This window comes from Boleophthalmus pectinirostris, unplaced genomic scaffold (assembly GCF_026225935.1).
Source record: "Boleophthalmus pectinirostris isolate CB_2022bp ecotype Guang Dong unplaced genomic scaffold, ASM2622593v1 HiC_scaffold_18, whole genome shotgun sequence".
NCBI lineage: Eukaryota > Metazoa > Chordata > Actinopteri > Gobiiformes > Gobiidae > Boleophthalmus > Boleophthalmus pectinirostris.
The window spans coordinates 24,400,095-24,422,063 of record NW_026571133.1 but is presented as its reverse complement, the minus strand read 5'-3'; the positions used below and the strand labels follow the sequence as shown (position 1 = coordinate 24,422,063).

The following is a 21,969-nucleotide window of genomic DNA, read 5'->3' as shown; positions in this document are numbered from 1 at the left end:
AGAATTAAACATGTGTTTTATCTATAATTATTTATTTATAACTTTCTAAACAGAATCACATAATTGGCACATTGTCTGCTGCTACATGTTGAAGGCATATCATTGCAGGCTCCATTCATGTCCTAATCAGGATCATCACATTCCACTCATACAGCTCTCACAAAAGGCATATCAATCAGAAACATGTAAATTGTCTTTATGTAGAAATCTACTATAAACTAGCAAAAATATTTGTTCATCCTCAGTAATACATGTCTGGAAACAGTTAAAATTGTAGATGTTTTTCAAGTCACTGTATAAAAAAGCAATCTCATTTTATTCAGAAATCCTCCCTGCCTTGCTCAATAGTAACACAAAAAGTAGTTCATGTATAGTGCAAAGCAAAATGATAAATGGGCCGATAATGTAGACAATCAGCAGGGACATTAGGTAGTTTACAGTGTGTCGCTTCAATAGCAGGCCTAAAATGAGACATGGCAGGATTAAGGCGTTGATTAATGTACCATCAAAAACTGCAACTTCATAAATAAGCTAAAGATAGTCTCTAAAAATCAGGAAACTTAAATAAATATACAAAAATACAGTACACACATGATCCAGCCATACCTGATGCAGTGTGACAATAACACATCAACTGCTGAAGAAAAAAATCACCTTTCATCAAACACATCCTGTTTCTTTGCTAATTTTATATGGCTTTTGCTTGAAAGATAAATTTAAACCAAAATGTATTTTTAAAAGCATGATACCAAGGGTAAGGCATCTATAACACTGTCACTGCCTTCATACTGTTTATCCCTAATGCTGTCTCCTAACGTCAATACTTTTAAACATCCCAGCATTCACATTTATGCAGATGCATTGTATGAATATTTTAGGATAGAAACATTGCTCCATCAGCATTCATCGCATCCTTAATTTTCTCTCCTATTGCAGTTTAGCGCACACATATATATAGCCACCAGAGGGCAGAAATGTTTAGCAATGGCAAGCCTGGTTTATGACTGCAAGTCTGAAGGCTAAAAACGACAAAATAATAAAAACTCTGTAAGCCAATACACGGATTGTGGAATTATTCACATTTGGTAGGAAAACCCAAATGTTCTTCTTCAAAACACATCTATTATGTGACATGTGAGCCCCATCTGTCTTGACAAAAGGGCTGAGCCTGATACCTCTGGCACAGAAAACATTACACTATTGTACATGATATTTATGATCTACAGTTGGTGTTCTGTCTTTGGTGAAAATCTCACCTTTGTAGCAATCAAAGCTCTGATATAGTGCAGCATCCCTGTTGGCTACATGATGTATAACTAACTAACCATCACTGGTCCATAATTCTCAGGCAATTTCTTGTTTATTCTTTAAGATACTGAACAAACCATTGTCAAGTCTATTGCAGCTTATGAGCAAATGAGCACCTTCATTTAGTTGGTCATTTGGAAATTCTAGCTTAAGGTGTCCTTAGCTTTGGTCACCACTTTGTATTTACACCAACTCTTTTAACGTAAGTAAAAATTATCATATTTGAATGTCAGTGACAAAAAACTAAACAGCTTGATGAAGCTTCATGATTGGTTAAAGTGCAGGTTAGTGGACTGTTCTGTATGGATTGTCAGGTGATGTGCAAGGTCATTGCTTTGAACTTCTTAACACAAAAATAGGTCACAGAAGCTCCACACCAATGGGCCTCAGTAGGAAATGTGTCTTCAGTTGAAAAACATAGAATTGAACCACATTTTTGAGATAGAACTCATAAAGTTCACTCCAACTCCCAGCTCCTGGCTCCTTTTGTGTTCATGTCATCAGCTTCTTTCCAATAACAGCTGGAGAGATTCATGATTTGACAAACTCTGCCCACAACAAATCAATGTGGTCATGAAGGAGGTGGAGGACGTAAACTTTTGCACTTCATCTCATCCAGTGTTTTCCAGTACTTGAAGTTGTCTGACAGGTGCTCCATTAGACCAGGCAGACTTGCAAAAGCTAAGAGAATACAGCGGCCATGTTAGTGTTTTTTTTTTTGACGCATAATATTATTATTACAAAGTCACCAAATACTGGTCCTGCTTTTGCCAGTGCAATGTACTGTGTATTCTCTATGTTAAGTGTCTGTGGGGAAAACTATGCTCTTTTCAACCCTTTCCCTTCAACCCTCGCATTTTGTTTATATGGTCATTTCCGCTTGCGGGTGACCTCGATTTCTTCAGAGGTCCGTTTCAGCAAATAAACCGATAATGACTTTTCTGAAGCATGTGTCCTGTTGTTATGCCAGTCTGTCTATATGTCCAATGTTGATAGTTATTTTAAACCACTATTTTGTTTTTCCCTCAACTGTCCCCATCTCCAATCCGCTGGCATTTGGGATTCTTTCCGTGACATCATTGCTATGTTGACAGTAAACAAGTTTCCTCCTGGGGAGACTAAACCAAAGAGCGATTCAGTGGGAATGGGGAACAGAAGAGCTTCAAACTCCATTCTAATTTTTCACACCCCATTTCCTGTATTCCCCTTTGCTATTGCTACAAGACCAAATGAACACATCAAGTGAATAGCTGAATGGAAATAGGTTGGTGAAACCTTGTGTATCTATCTTAAATATTACTGGTATACAATAGCTTAATAAACCACCCAAGGACTAAATTATATTATTATAAAATATATTTTGCCAGTCATAAACAAGTATTCTAATGCCTTTTTCTAACCTGGATACATGTAGATAATGCAATTGTAAAGGTCAAATCATTAAGTGAAAGTGAATTTTTTGAAATGAGTTTGTGTAAATTTATTGAGAATTTTCACCCTTTTGCAAGTGCATAGTTCCATAGAAGTTAGATTACTGCTGGTTTAAATATGACATATTCTAAGGGTTCTATGGAATAGAGAGTGTATGCATGTGGACTGTGGCACATACCATCCCAAGCATCAAACATGTCTGTGATGAAGTAGTCTATGAAGGAGATCTGAGATTTTGGAATACTGCAGGTGTTTCTGTCAAACACAGGCATTACAACTGGCAACCCCAGTCTCTTCTCTTCATCTGTCTATTAAACAAAGAAATAATAATAATAAACTACAGAACAACAGTCTTGTAATGTGCAGACTAATAGTAGTGGACAGACTTGTGCAAAGTACTCCTCTGAGATTCGTCCTGCCCATTCGATGCAGAGCTCCAGTGGTCGACAGGGATTTGCCACGTCTGCACACTTGATGAGCATTCGCTTTATCAGCAGTCTGTTCTCTGGAGAACTCCTGAAGTTCATCTGGCCCTCACAGTCACTGTTTACACTCTGTAGAGACACAATCAACAAAAGTGCATAAGTATTCATCATCAGGTTTAAAATGCATAACAAACTACAGACACTCACACTCGTGCTGGTCTCCTCTATAGCAGCCATGGGCTTATTGATGCTATTCACAAACTTGCTGACATGCTCAAAGTGTCTGGTCATCTCTGTGGCCAGCACCATGTCAATGATGGCTTGTCTTAAGGTCCGGAACTGATTTCTGTAAAGAGTGGGGTAAATGTTTTGATATAAAATGTTTTGTGGGTTATTTTTAAAGAAACCCTACATTCCAGTTACCTGTCAATGTTTTTAAAGATGTTGTTCTTGCCATCTCGAGCAGTGAGCTGGAAAGCTAGTGCTGCATGATGACTCTCTAACACAGCGGTGTCATTATAAAGAATGGCCAGTTCACTGCTGGCATTACACAAAAAAGAGTTTGTCCTGCCAGGATGGTCCACATCGTGCACTGTGGCTGCTATAAGAGCTGCTACCTCATCCAGCTGGTCCAGACTACTCTGAAGACACCATTGAAACACAAGGTTAGAATTCAACAGTTATGATCCACAGCAAATCAAAAATAAAATTTTTGTCAACTGAACAAAAGTTTAGACTGATGCTGCTCATCCTAGTGGCTTCTTCAGTTCTTCTCAGATTGCTGATGGAACACTGCCTTGTATGTGCCTGATTTAGCATAATCGCTCATAAGATCACCCATTAGGGGTGATCTTAAATATAAATATATGTTAAATACGACTCAGGGATAGTCATATTTAACATATATGACTATCTATGAGTCATATTATGGCTCAGGGATAATTCACACTTTGAGTAGTTCAATAGACCTAGCTAACAAACAGAAACTGTAAACAAACAGGTGTGTTAGTTTCAGTGTGGTTAGCTCCTTCCTTCAGGCAGATATAAGCCAGTGTCCACCAGCAATCTGGCTAGAACTGAAGAAGCCGCTTTGAGTGGTGAAACGGTTTCACTCTAAAACTTTTGTCCAGTTGACAGAATTTAATTTTTCTTTGCTAGGATAATACCTGGACTGCACAGAGATTATACAGACAACAGTTACGTAATAAGAAGCATGCTGTTATTGTCTTAACCTTCACTCTTTCTGTCCGAAGGAAAAAGGCAGTGGCATGTAGCACATCTGCTGCGTGTGTGGAGTTGTGATAAGAATTTGACGAATGGTAGCTGGCCTCAATCAGCTGTAACCATGAGCGGAGTGTGGCCTCTGAGCAGTTCAAGAAATCACATACACCAAAGCTGGTAAAGATCTTCAGACCAAGGTATGTAAGCGGTCTGTACAGAGTATATAATACACAAGATTATAGAACATGACAGGAGCACTGCTATTGCACTGGTACATTGTCCATCATTATACCTCTTATGTGTGGCAGCTTCCAGCTCGAGAATATTAAACTCCCAGCATTCCTCATCATTGAGCATCTCAGCAATAAATGGGGGGATGTCGCTCAGGGTGACTGGAATATTAGCCAAGTGGCTCTGGCTGATATCTATTAAAATCACATAGAAATCAAGGTTTACCAATTGTAAACTTCTGTAAACATCTCTGTTTTAGACTTACTTTTGGAAAAGACATATTCATTCCCAGAAAGCTTTCTAAGTCCATCCTGTAAAAGACAAAACATAAAGAAAATATAAATGAAATATACGCTCTACTAACATTTCTAACACATTATATTATATTATATTATATTAAACTTTACTATATTTCTACTACATAAGTTGTATAAAGAAATTAACTAAAAGAGTGTGAGACATCATTGGCTCTAGTCAAATGAAACTTATCAAAGCTAGCAGTTAGAGGAGTGAATTTTGAGCTGAGTTCCATATAAGGACTAGGAATTTATTTACAGACAAAATAGTGAAATAAAAACACCAGGATCATGGAGAGTGAGTTAATACATTGTAAGACCAAAGGAGGAGCATAAAAGCAGCAGTTACAGAGAGAGGGGTGATTCAATTGAACTGAAAGAGCCGGAGGCGCTCCATGCGGACATCCTATGTGAAATACAGTGGCTAGTGTGTCAGCTAGATCCATTTATATATACTATATACTAAGACACAAGATAAATTCACCATCTGTCTACCACCTAACACCATACAAAATAATGAAAACTTTCCTTTGCTCATATCTTACTATAAATATGCATTGTTCTTTGGCTTACACTCATGAGGCCCCCCACCAGGTCGTTGGTGTGGGGATCATCCTCTTTAGAGGCCAGCTGAGGTGAGTACAGCTCTGTTGTCCTGAGGATCTCTAGCACACGGTCCAGAGCCTCAGCAACTGTCACAGGACTGCTCTCCTGGGCTGCATTTATGATATTTATCACCTGAGGAGGGGGAAGAAAAGCCCCTAATCACTGCTAGAAGAGCAAACACAAAGAGCCCACTGCTAAACATGCCATAAGATAGAGCCTCTTTCTCCTCAAGTGTCTTAGAGATGTGCATGTGATGTTAGAGAATGTGGTCTGAGGCTCAAAGGCTTTTGAACACACACAAGCATCACAGGATGCTAACTTAGCTTTAAAATGAGTCAATATGAACAGTCCAAAGCATATTATACCTTTGGACTACAATGAAATCCAGGCACTCCAAAGAAGTAAAAGTCACACAAGCAAAAATATAGTTAAAAGGCCTTTCTTTAAATGGCTAAAGCCAACATGTTTCGACCATGACTGGTCTTAGTTGCAAATTTTAAAACTTTTTTTTTTTTTTTTTTTTTTGGAGTGCCTGGATTTTGTTGTGTCTAAAGTTTTGAACCTTTTTCCAAGAGCATCCTCTACCTGTTCTCACTGATTGAAACACTTGCAGCAAACAGCCACATTTTTGTTTTGTTTTTTTCTGTATATATTATACCTTTGTTCACTTTTGAATTACTTTTAACAAGGTTTTAATACTGTGTGTATGATTTTTGCTTAAGAATATGAAATAGTTACCTTTGTTATGGGAGCCTCAATAGTCATGGAGTGGATTCTGGCAACTGAGGAATATCTTCTGTTTTGTAAAGCTGGGAGCTGTAAGTATCATAAAAATGGAGACCACCTCTGAAGCTAATGCCACATGTTGGCTACTTTTGTTAAATAATATAATATGATAATAATAAATTAATATTTATAAACATACACAGTGCAACATGTTTTTCCAAAAATTGTGTTACCAATTAGGCAATTACCAATCATTACTAAATCAGCAAAAGTAGCACTGATTTTTACCATCACTTCCACGCGAACTGATGGAGTCTTTCCTCCTATCTCTGTGACGTAAAGAATAGCAATCTGGAGGAGAAATAAAACACTTAATGCAGAGGTTTATCATTGTTACTGTGTAACATTCATGCAATTATTACAGCTACAATAAATAAAAAGAACTTAGTACCTGATTGGGAAATCTCTCCACTGCATCTGTCCTCCCTGTTGAACTTGTGAATCTAAAAATCATAACATAGAGTGAATTTCTTAATTTCTCTTCATTTATCCAGGCTTTGAATCAGGCTCCAGTAACCACTTAGCAGTGATTTCTTTATCATAGCACTTAAAGTTCAATTCACTATACATATAAAACAACATTTATCACTCATTGGATGATGCATTGCACAAATGGCGATGGGCCCCTAATCAAACTACAGCAAATGAGTAAAAAGTAGGAACATTTTCTGTTATTACCTAGTATTTTAGATAAGATAAGATAATCCTTTATTGTCTCCCATGGGAAAAATTTGTCTTGGGACAAATTTAGAGTTTGAATATTAGCCTTAGGTTATATCTTGGGTGATTTTTTATTTATTTTTTGCTTGATTTGGCTACTTCACGCAAGTTCAAAAGTAACTCTTGTTTATTATGGCCATATCGGCTTGTCAAAACCTGATCCCATCAGATCTCAGAAGCTAAACAAGGCTGGGCCTGGTTAATACTTGGATGGGAGACCACTGGGAAATCAGGTACCACAGTGGGGCGCCAATTGCACAAAACTGTTGTTGTGTCATTAGGCAAGGCACTTCACCCACATTGCCTAGTATGAAAGTGATGTGTGTGTGAGTGATGGTGGTGGTCTGAGGCACTGATGGCGCCGGTTGGCATGACAGCTACTCTTCAGTCAGTCTGCCCCAGGGCAGCTGTGGCTACAATAGTGTCTTACCACCACCTGGTATGGAGTTACTGAATAATGCTCTGTAAAGTGTCTTTGTGACAAAAAATGTCTGTGAAAAGCATTATATAAATAAAGAACTTACTTACTTACTTACTTATTAATTAATAACACTTTTAAAGATGCACTATGTAACTTTCCTGGTAGGGTGTGGCCTGTCATGTTTATATCTCCATGGAGGTGTTATTGCATTGCCTGTATTCGTCCACTGTATGGCATTCATTTTATCTTACATTTATTCAATTACATGTGTATCTATTGCTCTAACAATATCTTAACATGAATTCTTGTCATGAGCTGCTTGTCTCCATGGAGAAGGAAAAATTAAACACCATTTTTACTTTATATTTTCCATGGAGACAAGCAGGTATCGACCCTTCACCAGAGAAGTTTTATAATGCACCTTCATCTTTGAGTATTCAATATAGCAAATAGATAAATAAGTTTAATTTCAAATGGCCATAGAAAGAGCCATAAAAGTAGTTTATGCAAAAATGAACAACATAAATTAATAATAAACAATGGATTGTGCATGAATGTGGCCTACATTAAAAAGGGCTCACACAGAAATCAGGTTGTGTGAGGGCTGGCATCTGCAGGTTGAGGGCCTGCAGATGCCAGCAGCTAACACACGATAAAAGTGCTGGTCCCTGTTCAGCTTGCCCTAAGTATAAATAGCCCTGGCGCCTGGCTGCTATCCCGTACAGTCTTTAGAGGGGGATCCTGCAGCTTAGCCGGAGCTTAGAGTAGTATGACGTTATTGGCCTGAAACTCAGCTGAGAGCAGCAGCACACCTGCTTTAGGAGAACTGGACATTCTATAGCACCTTCTACTTAAAACGCAGGAAGTACTGTACATATATGTAAAGGATAAAAGGAAGCTGGCCCACGTTTACAGGAGTAGTCAGATGAATGTTTTTTTTTTATTTTTTATTATTCAATTGTCTCTTTATGATAATAAATTGAGGGAAAACCGAAGCTAGGATGAGAGATGGTGTATTTTCTCATGTTTGAATTTCTGTTAAAATTTACCTCAAACATATAAATAAATGGCATCATGTATATTTTCAAAACACAGTACTGGTTGCTCAAAAAAACAACAGCATGTAACTTTTGACTTACTTGATTGTTGTTGTCATTGTGAGGTCTTTTAATTGCAACAAAATGTCTAATCTTTCTATTGGAGACAAGAGAAAGTTTAAATGAATGTGAAATTAATTTTATAGTAAGCACTTTTAAATACACGCTTTTGTCTTACCCTCCTTGGCCAATGACAGGTGTGATTTTCACATGCTGTTGTATGCTGTCTCCTGATTTCTTCCGGGCATGGTAAATGCCTTGCCATTCCTTTTGAATACATTTTAAGTTTATGCATGTAATTAAACGGGGAAATACTCAATATACACTGTACATACCTTTCCTTTTTTGATACATGTGTTGATACTGTCAAGGAGGTCAGCCCTATTCTTGTCACTCTTTGGCAGTTCAGTCAGTTCCTTCCCAATCAGTTCTCCTTTTTGATAACCCATCATTTGTTCAAATGCTGGGTTCACATACTGCAAAACAAGCAGAAGATCATTCCAATACAAATGAGCAACATACAACTGAATAGTGACCTGTTTGTGTGTGTACCTGAATGATGTGGTCCTCACTGGTGATCTCCACAGCTTCTTGACATTGTTCCAAAGCAGTGAAGATTGAGTTACAAGCCCTGCACAAACACTGTGTCAATAACCTCCTCAACAGCACTGTTTAACTGACTGTGGGAGATTACCTGAGTTTGAACTGGCAGCGCACCTCTCCATGTTCAATCTGTAGTAGTTCATTATAACAAGCCGACACACTGCTGTTCTCTACAAACCTCTGCAGACCACACAAGAGTTTCCAGAAAATCAAGAGACCAAAATAAGACAATTCTCTGCCATTTTTCAACACTGGGAAAAAAATATGAAGTAATTGCAGGTTGATTTTGAACCTACTCTGCTGAATCCTGCGCAGAGAAGTGGAAGAACAGATGGCTCATCCTGGTCATGTGGCCTATATGGCAGAATCATAAGCATAAGTGGCTATTTTGGATGAACATATTTTTATTGTTACAGAAGACTTACATCTGTGGCACAACAGCCAGTATGACAGTTTTTTCTGAAGGTTTTGTGGCACGAATCAACCTGGGGAAAAATTGACACAATAAACATTTCAACCTAAAATGCTCTGAAATTAGGGCTATATAGTAGTATACCCAATGTAACCTTTGTTACACATGCATGTTTATCAAATAGACAGACAGTCTATTTGAATACAGTGCCTAGAGTGAAAACAGTGCCTCCCACTGTCTGTGTAAATATTCACATATGTTAGCTAAAATATTTCTCTGTAGGATGTAATATTAATACTTATCACTAGATGGCACTCAATGGCCCACTACTGACCTTAGTGAATTTATAGCAACAGTCAACTTTTTATCACATACTTTGTAGTGTATGCAAAGCCTTTCAGACCAAAATGAAGTCTCCTTGTTTTTGTTGTTTTATGGTGTCCATCAACAAAACTAAAAACATATACTATAAACTCATACTGTAAACTCTGTTACTGTCTACAGGGTGTTGTTCTGCAGACAGATCTTTTTCCCTGCAAACCCCTGAAACAGAGTTCAAACAAAGATTCATGTATTCCTTTTAGTCAAGCAGTCAGCCCAAACAAAAATATGGCTCATACTTAAGCATTAAGGCCAAGTGGGAACTATCTAAACAAAAAGAGGCACAGCAAACCTTACCGGCAGACAGCTTCAGGCTCAAAGTAACGTGAATGGCGCCCATCAATGACAATAATCTCGTGATGCTTGTCAAGAAAACACTCCACAGCAGACTCTGGAGTCCGAGCGATGTTACATCGGAAGCCGGCGCGGTCACAGGCCCACCAGAAAGCATCACTCTGATTGTCCTCTTTAGCAAACACCAGAAGCACCTAAGAACACATACATCATTAGCAGTTAGAAATGCTGAGAAGGGCTTAGTGAATTAAAATGTGTACATCTATTCTGACAAACAAAGCAATAAGTGACAAACGTATTTATGTGCACATTATAATTCACACAGATATATTGTACCAGGCTGGAACTCCAGTTTTGATCACACACTGTGTTTTGACCACAATTACACCAGCACCTTTAGTACAATGGTGAGGAACAAAAAAACACACACAGTAAAGGCTTTTGGGCCATATCCAGAAGCAACAGCAGTCAGTTTTGGCTCACAGCATCCCCCTAACCTGCTCCAAGCACTACAAAGGAAGCAGAGACAGAGAGCAAGAAGAAAAATAAGGTACTCTAAAACAGAAGGCATAGAAAAATAATCAAGTTTACAATTGTAAAGACAAAGAAAATTACAAAAAAATACAAGATGAGTGCAGAGGGAGAAGTGGGATAGCATTGGTGAGTCCCTGTGAACAGCCTACACACTCTGATCCCTTACAGCTTGTATAACCATGGTGCTAGCATGTGAAATTCCACACACAGAGGACTCAGTCGACCCCAGGACATGCTAACCGCATGGATCTTTGACCTGCCACCCAAATATGTCCCCAAACTGAGAGATGCAGCCATTAGCATACACAGTGCTGTAATGAACATGAACAAGAAGACATCTGTTTTTGGGCATATCTGAACCCTCTATGGCATAAATGGAGCGTGTCCAAGATGACAACACTTTAAATTAAATAATCCACCAATACTTGATCCCAAAACGTAAACATTGTACAGAATCATTTCAGTTTTTTGTCTGATTCCTATCGCAAGCTGACTTACATTTGGAGGGTCAGAGGTTAATCCTGTGCATTTGTGAGATACAGTCTGTGGCCTACACTCAGTGAGGCCTGATAGGGCCAGTGCCATCTGGGGAGGTGCACCCTGTGCTAAGAAAAACATTTAGCCATGATGTGGAGCCAATTCAGCAGGTTTATATCATAAGATTGATTTATTACATGTTATTAATGTAGCATCGTCTTATACAACTTACTTTAATGTGTTTAGCTTTAGAATCTGCACAGTGTAAAGGCCCTGATGCTTTGATTATTATCGTTTCTGTGTAACCGATGGAATGCTTAGGTGAAAGGTAACAAGAGTTATCTATGTAAAAATGAAACAGTCCAGGACTGTGAGTCAACAGAAAGCCTGTGAGCCTGTAGAGAGGCGTACATGCAGACTGGTTTAGGTCATGGGTTTGGCACACAGCTGTACTACAGCATCAGTGAACTGCACTTTATGACTTGATGGGCCATGATTGTAGCTTTTAGAGCTTTAATAATATATATATATATTTTTTTTAAATCCAGCTCTTACACTTGCTTGTGTGCAAGAATTTTGGGTGATTTCTTTTGGCTTGATGGGGGTGGAGTAAAAAAGGAGGATGTATGTTTCTGTGTTTGCATGTTCTCCCTGTGAGTGGGAGAACATGCGGGGTCTTCTTTTAGGTTACTCCAGTCGAACTGAAGAAAGCATAGTGGCGTAGTGTATCATGCTAACTAATTTTGAAATGTGATATATTGCAGAACAGCTGCAATAAATAAACAGCATGAATGACATGAACACCTGAATGTTTGGTTTGTATCTATAGTAAATCATACAATTTATTTATTAAACCCTCTACAGCGCAAATGTTATTGTACTACAGAAAAATAACTAGTTTCTGACTGATACAAAGCAATATATAAGCAAAATATCCACAATGAATATTGACCCTTGAAAATTATTGCTCCATTAACATTTATTGCATGATAAGTTCATATAACAATGTGTATAAGTGTATAATATCATGACAGGCTGAAAGATATTACATAGGACAGATTTTCCTACTACAAAAGTAAAAAGTATCTTAGAATAGATAAATGCTTTATACATTATACACAGTGCCTCTGAGATCTCGTTAGTGAAGCGTAAATCAAAGCAGTCAATGCAGCATCAAGGGCTGAGATATGCGTTGCAGGACATGCAGCTCCCAGTTCCTTTAGGGGCTTTCACTGTTGCATAAGTGCAAATCTGGTTTGTACATCACCTAATCCCAGATTTCAGGATGAGCTCAGACAATCCCTGACTCAACCTGGACTGCTCAGTGTGGCCTAGACAATAACAATGCTACTACCATTTTAAATAGTACTATTAAATTCACAATTGTATTAATTTTAACAATATAATAGGGATTATAATCTGAAACTGTACAAATTGTGTAATAGTGAAGGGACACTATAGAAAATCTTATATCTCTCACATTATGGAGTAGATATTTCATTATTTAAAAGTTATTATTAAATTGTAACAGGGGAGTGGGGGCTATGAAATCCACCAGGAGCTCTGTAACACCTGCCCTCCACCCCCTCTCCAGCCCCTTTTGTTCAGAGCAGATGAGGGCAAGGGGGTCAAGGACACATCACCTACAAAGCAATATCAGTGTCTGCTCAAATCATGCTTCTCTCAAACCATTAAAACGGGACATAAAATATGTTTTTGGCTCTGGCAATATTTATGTTCAGATATGTGAGGCCAGTTTAGATTATTTAAGTACATAACTAGAATTAGATATAGCCAAGTTTCTATCACTTTTAAATGTATTTTTTATTTGAATAGGCCTAAACTATTAAAGTGAACATGCTCATACATCGAGAACATGAGCCAGCATCTAACCAGCCTTTCAGAAGCACTTAAATTTGTTGTCAGCTGAATTCATTGCATTAAAACACCGAGGGAACTCTCATTCATACTACATGTCCAGAATATAATGGGACATAAGTTTCTAGCAGAGGTATTTTAACAGTACAAATAGTACCAAAAATAAGAATTTTAAACTAGAATTCTAAATATTAAGGTTAATTAACAGACAAGCCAGTGGCCTTTAACACAAAAAATTCTATTCAATTTATTATTGTTTTTTTATCTAAATCTTTTTTTTTTTTTTACTGCAACAGGATTGATTGACCACCAATTTAACATTCTTCTCCTACCATTAAGATCACAGTTTGAGCATGTCCAGTGAAGGAGAACTTGAAGGAGATTAGCCAAGCATAATATAATATTTTAGTCAACAATGAAGAAGAATGCTTTCATTATGGACATACGATGTGGAGTAATTTTGGCAAGTACAAATTAATATTGAGGCTAATCACCTGAAATTATATGAATTGTTTTGACATTCTGAAAAGCAGGTTTTTTGCCTTAAGAGAAAGCCTATAAAGTAAACTCACCTGGATGGGCTCCCGAGTCAATCTCATTGGTCCCACACATTCTTCTGTCGCTGAAACCTGTAATAGATTAAACAATATAAGCCACCAAATGTAGTCCACCCAGTACAGGTGAGAAACTGGCAGTAAGCACTACATACCATTTTACCATTCATCTCCAGAAGCATTTTGGCATGTTTGTCTTGCACCTGCACTTCACAAATCTTGTGTCCTAATTTAGTCAAAAATACAGTCCCTATACAGCACATCCAAAAAAACGTTCCCACACCAACAAACTAGACAGTGTTGGTAGTGTTGATATAGCTACTCACACAGAGTATTAGCAACTAAGGACAGAGCTGAGGCTACATACCTATTTAAAAGGTATTAGGAGCCTGTCATGAACTCCCAGGTACATTTGCATAATCCGCCTGCAGGAGCATCCCACATGTGGCTGCAGATATCCGTGTTTTTGTTAACCATCTGATTCCAACACACTCGTAATCCACAAGCGTCACTGATCTGAGTAACCATGACACATAGTGTGGTCCACAAGTGTGAATGGCTGTGTGCCTCAGTGGGCTTTTGCAGACGGCAGTGATTCGTTACTGGTTATATCACAAGTTTAGAGTGGTCAGTATGCATCATATCGAACAATACTTGTTACTTATTTATAATTTGTTTTTATCTAGAACGTTGCAGTCATCGCTGTGGTAAAAGATCAATTTATTATACAAGAGGTGTAAAAACATGATATTGTGGGTTACCTCTCTGACTCAGGCTCAAATTTACCAAGTCAGGGTCACTGAAAATGTGTGGATTTAACGGTTTAACTGCATGTAAAACAGAAAAACATAGCATAACATAGGGCAACATCTATGAAACTATGTTATAGCTATGCTCACTGTCTGAACCTAGGCTGTTGCTGAAATTATATATAAATTGCTGAATTTAAATCACTGGAAACAATTAGCTTACATCTTTATTTCAATGATAAAACAAAGACATGCACTTCCTACAAAAGTGTGAATACAAATACTTGTTTAAGAAAAATAAACCCTTTATCTTAAACTTGATGGAAGTATATTGTGAAAACCAAAAATTTATTTTAGCTAAAAGAAGGTTGAGAACTTAATACCAGATTCAGTTTGAATGATCAGTTAGTCTGGTTTGTTAGCATATATGTGTCTCAAGTGTTTTCATTAACAGGCACTGTCACAATGCACTTATCTAATATTAATATAACTTGCTTGTTTTTACTCTCTAGAACTGGTTTACATTCTCTGGAAGTAAAATTGAGCCCATATAAATGATGGATTAGTAACATAGTTGGGAAGATGAACAGTATAGCTCCAAGTGAGCTGACAAACAAGAGTCTTCTGAGGAAAACCAGCAGTGAAATCCAGGAACTATGAGAAAATAAAACAGCAACAGTGGATCAGGAGTACAGTCAAACACAATCTATTTCAGCTGCGTGGACAACTAAAACAGTTAAAAATAGATAATAAATCAAATAAAACAACAAGTAAAACTGAAGAAAGCATGTATATGAATGTATACAAGTTATATAAGTTAGAATAACAGTTAATATAACCTAATATATAGGCCCATATATATGTTATGGTATGAAGAAGACATGACATTGTTTGTGATAAGTTATGAAGAAGGCCAAAAACTTTGCCTAAGCATCTAAAGACACTTCTCAGGTAAAATCAGAGCATAACAAGAAATACTCATTGTGCTGTATTTTAGATGAAACATAACACCTCAAGGAAAGTTTTTTAAAGAATGATGTTTTTATTTAGACTAAATAAATGAGCACCAGATCTTACAATCTAGTCCATTTTTATTGGGAAAAGATATTAAAAGAACATATTATGATTATTATAAACACTATTCAGTAGCCAATTATATTCAGTCAAATTGCAAATCTCTACCTTATCACAACATTTTTCAACAGTTTTCAGTTGTATAAGGGGTATATGCAGATCACAAGATAATCGCTGAGCTGCAGGTTGTCACAAATGTTTTGTTAATTTAAATTATTATTTAGTATGTTTGTTTTCATTTTTGGGTAAATCATTGGAGGGCTGGTTCAACTTGAATGGTAGGCCTGATCCCAATCCTTCCATCAAGGTCTGTGGACATGTCCTTCTGCAGATGTCCCTAATCTGATATTGGTAAACTATTGTTTTTCAGTCAGTGGTGAACATGAAAAAATGCTAAGTGGTGTTAAGGGAATGAGTGCTTTCTTATAAGTGTTAAATGTGTACAATAGCCTGCAGCCCTGTCTGTACAGGACTCCATCGTCAGCTCCTTCACATGTGACTGTTTGCACCGTGCCTCACTAACCAGGGGGGTAAACAAATGCCCCACACTAGAACAGGAGCCCTCTGCATTATCACAGTACTGCAGGGAACTGCAGCTGCTTTAAGGAATAAAAGGCTTCATTCATTCTATTCATTATGTGTGAATGACGAATCATGTAAAGGTTTGTGGCTGGCAAAGCCATGATAATCTTCAGCCTGTGTTGAAGTGATTTGGGTAAACATCTAACATTCTGAAGAGTCAACATGTGAGTATACTTGCCCCAAACACTGATGCTTCTCTTCATAAAGTAGTTTTAAAAACTGTCATCTGCATGAATGTGCTTGCATGATGACAAGATCATCTGCTTCTCCACTTCCTTGGAAAACACACAGCAATATCCTCAAGGGCTCCATCATAAAGAAGAGCAAGAGTCTGTTCTCATGTGCCTCAAGAGAGCATAGGCCGACAAGTATCACAATGGAACTAGATCACAAGACTCATAGACACTTGGTAGGGACTCTAAATAGGAGATCCACATTATGGTGCAAAAATGTTTTGGTCAAATACATAGGCTATAAGAAATATAAGGTCCATATATATGGAAACAGACAATAGTTCCAATAGGCCTATCAACTCATCAAATATGTTCCATAATATTTAGTTGATAAGTCTAGTGTTTGATTAGTAATAATGTCCTCGTTAACCATTGAAAACCTGATAGTTTTATTTTCTTTTGGTAGGCTCAGAGCTGTAAAGGGTCTGGGCCATACAGTTGGTCTACCATGAGGGTCCACTGACCAAAAAATGTTTGCAGCCAGCGCTTCTGCCTGGTGCAGATGGACTACAGTGGTAAGAATAGAGCCCTATATATGAGCTATCACAGGTAGTAGACGATATCCTACAGTCTATCAGAAAACACAAATGAGAATGACCGTTGGCTGAAGCCCAACTATTGATGTAACGTGTCGAGACGAGGTGTCATTTTAGCCAAAGCATTCCGCTGATTATAGGTCAACATCGTCTAGAAAGGCCTTGGTTACTGATACTGATGCTGCCGTTCATGAATCGTACCTTGACGCTGGTGTGGCTGGTCTGCGTCTCGGCCTCGATGCGGACGTGCGCACTGCTGTTGTCTTTGCGGTCCCCGCGGTAAGAGTTGTTTCGCGAATGACGGTTCTGATAAGTGATGACTGAGGGAATGGTTTCGGCAGCATCCGTCTTGATGAAGAGCCCGTGCAGCGTGGCAGCAGTGCCCTGGGAGATGGTAGTGGTCTGGTGGGGAGAGTTGGATTCATCCGAGTCTCGGCAGTAGATCACCCCGCTCTGAGAGACGTGGATACTGGGAGCGCAGCCCATTCCTCTGTGAAACGTGGGCCAGAGCCCCCTACACCGGCACTCGTAGCAGCCTCCTCGTCCCGCGGTCTACTCCTCGCGCCGCGGAGTGTAGGCTACATCAAGGTCTAGCGGCCAACGCTTCCCTTTGCTATGTCCTTTGCTCTCGGTGTCATATTCAGACGCGATAGATGATGAACCAAGTCTGCTTCACCTTCGCCCGTGGCCCGTATTCTACTGTGCCGCCCACACCCACCGCTCTGAATAAGTCTCCACTAATCAACACAATTATGCCAATATACATGTATATATATACATGCATAGATATATATACATATAAGTAAGCTATGGCTGTCCTGCTCATCACCCCTGACTTCACATCCGGCTGATCCCTGCTAACCTCCACTGAGTATTCATTGAGAGAGCTGCCTTATAAAAATCACTAGTGACTTGCTGATCACTGGCCACAGTCCAGCCCCCCAGTCTTTAAGCCTATGACATTAGGCTAGGCTACATGTTGACCCATCACGTCACATGTTTCCAAAATACTAGGCTATAGTCTGTATAGTATGAGCATTATTATTATTATTATTATTATTATTATTATTATTATTATTATTATTATTATTATTATTATTATTATTATGTAATCGTGTAGTATATAATAAATAATATTTATGATATTTTTATGGCTTTCTTTGGAACATTTAAGGCAAAGTAATGACAGTTCCCAGGAACCAACCATCCACCAGACAAGTCAAATCTCTAGAGTATGTTACTGTATGTTAATAGTATGTTACTGGTACTTAAGGGCAATATCACCTATAATAATAATGATTTAAAAAATAGGTCCACATGGGCCTTAGTCCCCTGGGATTGAAATTCTGAATGTTAATGTGATGCCATGATGGAGGTAGGGGATGAGAGGGGGTCCTTGGAATATGGACTTGGACGAATAAGTTAAAAAAAGAAAATGTTTGTAATATATGTAATTATCTTGTGTTATGTTGCCTACATATATTATACAGAGTAAAGTAGTTTAAATACAATCAAAATTATTGTTAAAATGAGTAACCCTAACTATTGTGTCTATTAGGCCAGTGGCTCTCAAGCTTTTCACACCAACTAAGCTTTGTTAAATATTTTGCTTCCCAATACCACCGGGGCTACTCTAACACTAACTGGTCATGGCAAAAATTTGTCCCCAAACTAAATTTGGATGAATATTTGGACTGCATTTTAACATGCACAAGACCCAGCTACACTACTTGAAATAATGGGATATATTGTGAACAGCAGAAGTATACTACCAGAAAAAGTCTACACTATTGTCTAAGGATCACTTATTAGTCTAATGATGGTTTAGGTTTTGTTGCTTACAAATAACCAAGAAACAGAAAAGCTTGGGAGATGTTATTTATTAACTTTTGGTGGTTCATTGAGGAATTCATTTTTTCAGGTAAACACTTCATTCATATTTTTAACTTGTTTACCTCACTGTTTCCTGAAGACTGGGTCGCGACCCTCAGGTGGGTGGCAAGAGATTTTTTTGGGGTCGCCTTGTCACGATCACGAGCATGTAGGTCCGCAATATACAGCTGTATACATGGATCTTTGACCTTATCATCATTCTGGAGAGGCATTTCATCAGAATATCTTGTCCTCAGTAAGACCAGTATATCTATGCTTATCCCTTTCACTACTACATATATGTGTGAATTGGGATTTTCTGTTCTCACAAAAATGCAGACAAAGCACAAAACAGACTGAATGCTGCACCTGATCTGTGTGTTGAGCTCCCCTCCTGCACCCCAGACTAGAACGCACTACAAAAACACAGACAAGCCCACCTATCTTATTAGAAATGTTGAAATGTAAAGACATGTTTTGTATAATTTCTAATCTCTAATGTAATTATGTATTTACTTACTTACTAATGTAATTATTTTATTGACTATTTTGTTTCAATATTGCTGGTTCAATTGAATGTTGAAAAGGAAAAGAAATGGGCTACTGTCTAAATAAGCTACTTATGGAGACCTTTTATTGCTGGTTCAATGACTGTTTTTCATTGTTTAAAACTTGAGTAATACTAATTGTTCAGAGAGACACAGTCACTCAGTCAACAATAAAATATCCTCATTAATGTTCAATAATGGTCAAATACACCTTTATTTTGTGATTTATGAATAATAGTTTACACTGATTTACCTCACTGGTGTGGTGTGGACTTATATATTCCAAGTCACATTGCATCGTTGGCCCTAGTGCACTGCTACTACTAGGGCAAACTGACCCGGCGTACAAGGCAATGGGAGCATACCTATGGTCCCATAGGTCTGTTTTCTCACATTTAAAATATATATTTTTAGAGTAAATCCATAACTCCTCACCCTGGAACTAACCTTAACCAGAATCTCAAAACCAGGCCCTAATCTTACCCTACAATTCAAACAAACATGGGAACATAGAGCTGTGTGAACATAGAGCTGAACCCCATGGGGGAATAACTGTAAAATGTGCCTTTGATAGCAGATTTTTGCAGGAAAAGTGGCTAAAGTCTTATTCATTAGCTCTCAATAGCCTGATGAATAAGACTTTAGCAATGTAGAACTGCCAAATCTATACTTAAATATAATCAGCAGTATCATGTTTTAACATACTATCTTAAAATTATGTGATTGTGTGTTTCATGAAATTACATGATGACAAAGTTATGTGACAGTATCTCAAAATTATTTAATAGATTCATATTAAATACAAAATTACATAAAAATATGTGACAAGAAATTATCATGAAATAACGTTATATGCAAAAAGGGGAAGGATGGAAACAATGGAGGATTTATTCATATTTGACTGTTTGTATTGTGAGATTTTCCAACCCAAGGTAGTAGATGTAGTAGTAGTAGTTGTAGTAGCAGTGGTAGTGCCTCTAGGATTAGGACTACTAGGATCAGGAGTCAGTTTCAGTGTGGAGATGGAATCGATGGAGCCGCAAGCGCCCCCATGCTCACTTCATATATCGAATGTGGGTTAGCTATATTCATACAATTAATGCATTAGCAACAATGAAGTCAGTTTTTAATTCATTTTCCCCATAGGCCTTTTGAAAAATTCCAATATTAGGAACTCAAAACCATAGTAGAGGCTAACCAACTGCATGGTATGAGAAGGCTGAGAAGGTAATATATTTTAATAACTTTAAGGTTTACAGAGATTCAGAGATGAATTTCTGCTCACCAAATATAGCTCTAAGCAAGCTTTGAAACTTTTATTTTTATTTTCACTTTTCTGGAATGTCTATGCCAAAAATAAATGAGAATTTTATTTTCAGAACTGGGGGTGAACGTCATATGCTATCATACATTTGACTGTAGATTTTTAAAGGTTTAGTGTGATAGTAGCCTCAATTGGGCTGTTTTTGTTTTGTTTTGTTTATTGTAAGCAGGCTTGCATATCCTTACTTGGCCTAGATGGGAGTTGTTTCCATGAAAATGTTATTCATTTGGTTTTAATCTTCCACATTATGGCATAAAATCTATCTCCATGTAGAATGTTTTAATCTTTTTATTGGAATCATGCAGGAGACATGCCACCTCCAGAAAGTTATTGTTCTTTCTTTTCTTTCTTTCTTCTTTTTTTAACGAGTGTTTTGAAGTTCTAACATCCTGTTATTTAAAAACTAACGTTGAAAGTGGATTTTCCACGCCTTGTACAATACTACATTTTCCAAAAGAGGGCGCTAGAAGTACAGCTGCACTGAGGACTAACCATAGACTGTATAACGATGGTGGTAATATTAGTGGACATAATAGAAGGGTCATTTGAAGACACGTGTTAGATAAATAGTAATTATTGTAGACAATGTCCTAATTTGTTTACTTTGATTTGTCTACTTGCTACATTGGTTTTGGGAAATTCACTAATGTCAGAACAACCCAAACTCCAACAAAAACAACCAATGCAGGCAAACAAGGCCAGGCTTATTTCAGGGCAGAACAAAGCATCAGAAATTCTAACACCTCAGTAAAACAGTATCTGACTACCTTTGTAACCTTTTCTATGTTCACAAAATAGGTTCTTTTCACTTGGCATCACAAAATGCTTATTTAAATTGAACAGGAGGACAGCTGCCTCTCCTTGCAACTGTGAGGAAAATCATTTGCAGTGCACTCAGAATTATCTCACAAAACTCCAAAACTCTGTAGTTTTGTAACTGGACATGTATCATGAACACTATAGAAACAATTGTTGGAAAAATTCTAAAAATGGACTGCAAATGTTGAATGAGCTCTTGCAGTGGAAAATGGATTTCAGTCCCTTCTGCACTATTTGCAAGAATTTGTAGCTTATCGTGTTATGACATAAGCAGGTGTCTCTAAACCTGAATTATACGGAGCTGAACTGAATCCTTTTCACACACACAAGCCAAGGCTACTTGTGTGCCATAGACAGCTTTTATATTCATGTGTCATAACATAGTGGAGCAAAAGAAGGTTGAATTGTTAAGGGCCCTACCTGGACAACTGAAGGATAGGTTATTTGCAAAAGTAATATACTAAAACTGTAAAATAGACCTATGAGTAAGCAAAATAGTAAATATACAGTCATTGGAAAACTTATTTAAGATCAGAAGAGCATGATCCATAGCTCAT

At 37.7% G+C, this 21,969-nt stretch overlaps 1 protein-coding gene and 1 pseudogene across 10 annotated transcripts; one reads left to right on the top strand and one right to left on the bottom strand.

Moving 5' to 3' along the window:
- Positions 1-83: 83 nt before the first annotated feature.
- On the bottom strand, positions 84-17,335 carry pde8b (phosphodiesterase 8B). Of its 10 annotated transcripts, none has more exons than XM_055153547.1 (23): positions 17,051-17,335; positions 14,916-14,918; positions 13,694-13,750; positions 10,236-10,426; positions 9,571-9,630; positions 9,442-9,499; positions 9,237-9,325; positions 9,095-9,173; positions 8,878-9,018; positions 8,721-8,809; positions 8,585-8,639; positions 6,696-6,747; positions 6,536-6,595; positions 6,257-6,336; positions 5,486-5,650; positions 4,882-4,927; positions 4,678-4,810; positions 4,397-4,595; positions 3,588-3,805; positions 3,372-3,510; positions 3,126-3,293; positions 2,918-3,047; positions 84-1,989 (listed from the first exon to the last, which is right to left on the bottom strand). In XM_055153547.1, the coding sequence occupies exons 1-23, from the start codon at positions 17,333-17,335 to the stop codon at positions 1,880-1,882; spliced, it is 2,607 nt and encodes an 868-aa protein (XP_055009522.1). In that variant the 3' UTR covers positions 84-1,879. The 10 variants fall into 10 exon arrangements, with proteins under 10 accessions (XP_055009522.1, XP_055009524.1, XP_055009527.1 ...); XM_055153549.1 differs by having other exon boundaries at positions 8,585-8,630; XM_055153552.1 differs by lacking the exon at positions 5,486-5,650.
- Positions 7,153-7,269, top strand: LOC129409076 (5S ribosomal RNA; annotated as a pseudogene).
- Positions 17,336-21,969: the final 4,634 nt, after the last annotated feature.

Coding starts and splice junctions, on each gene's coding strand:
- pde8b (XM_055153545.1), bottom strand. CDS start 17,335: ATGGGCTGCGCTCCCAGTATCCACGTCTCTCAGAGCGGGGTGATCTAC. Junction 13,751..17,050: donor CCAGCCACACCAGCGTCAAG/GTACGATTCATG, acceptor AATCTATTACAG/GTTTCAGCGACAGAAGAATG. Junction 3,294..3,371: donor TAGAGGAGACCAGCACGAGT/GTGAGTGTCTGT, acceptor GTGTCTCTACAG/AGTGTAAACAGTGACTGTGA.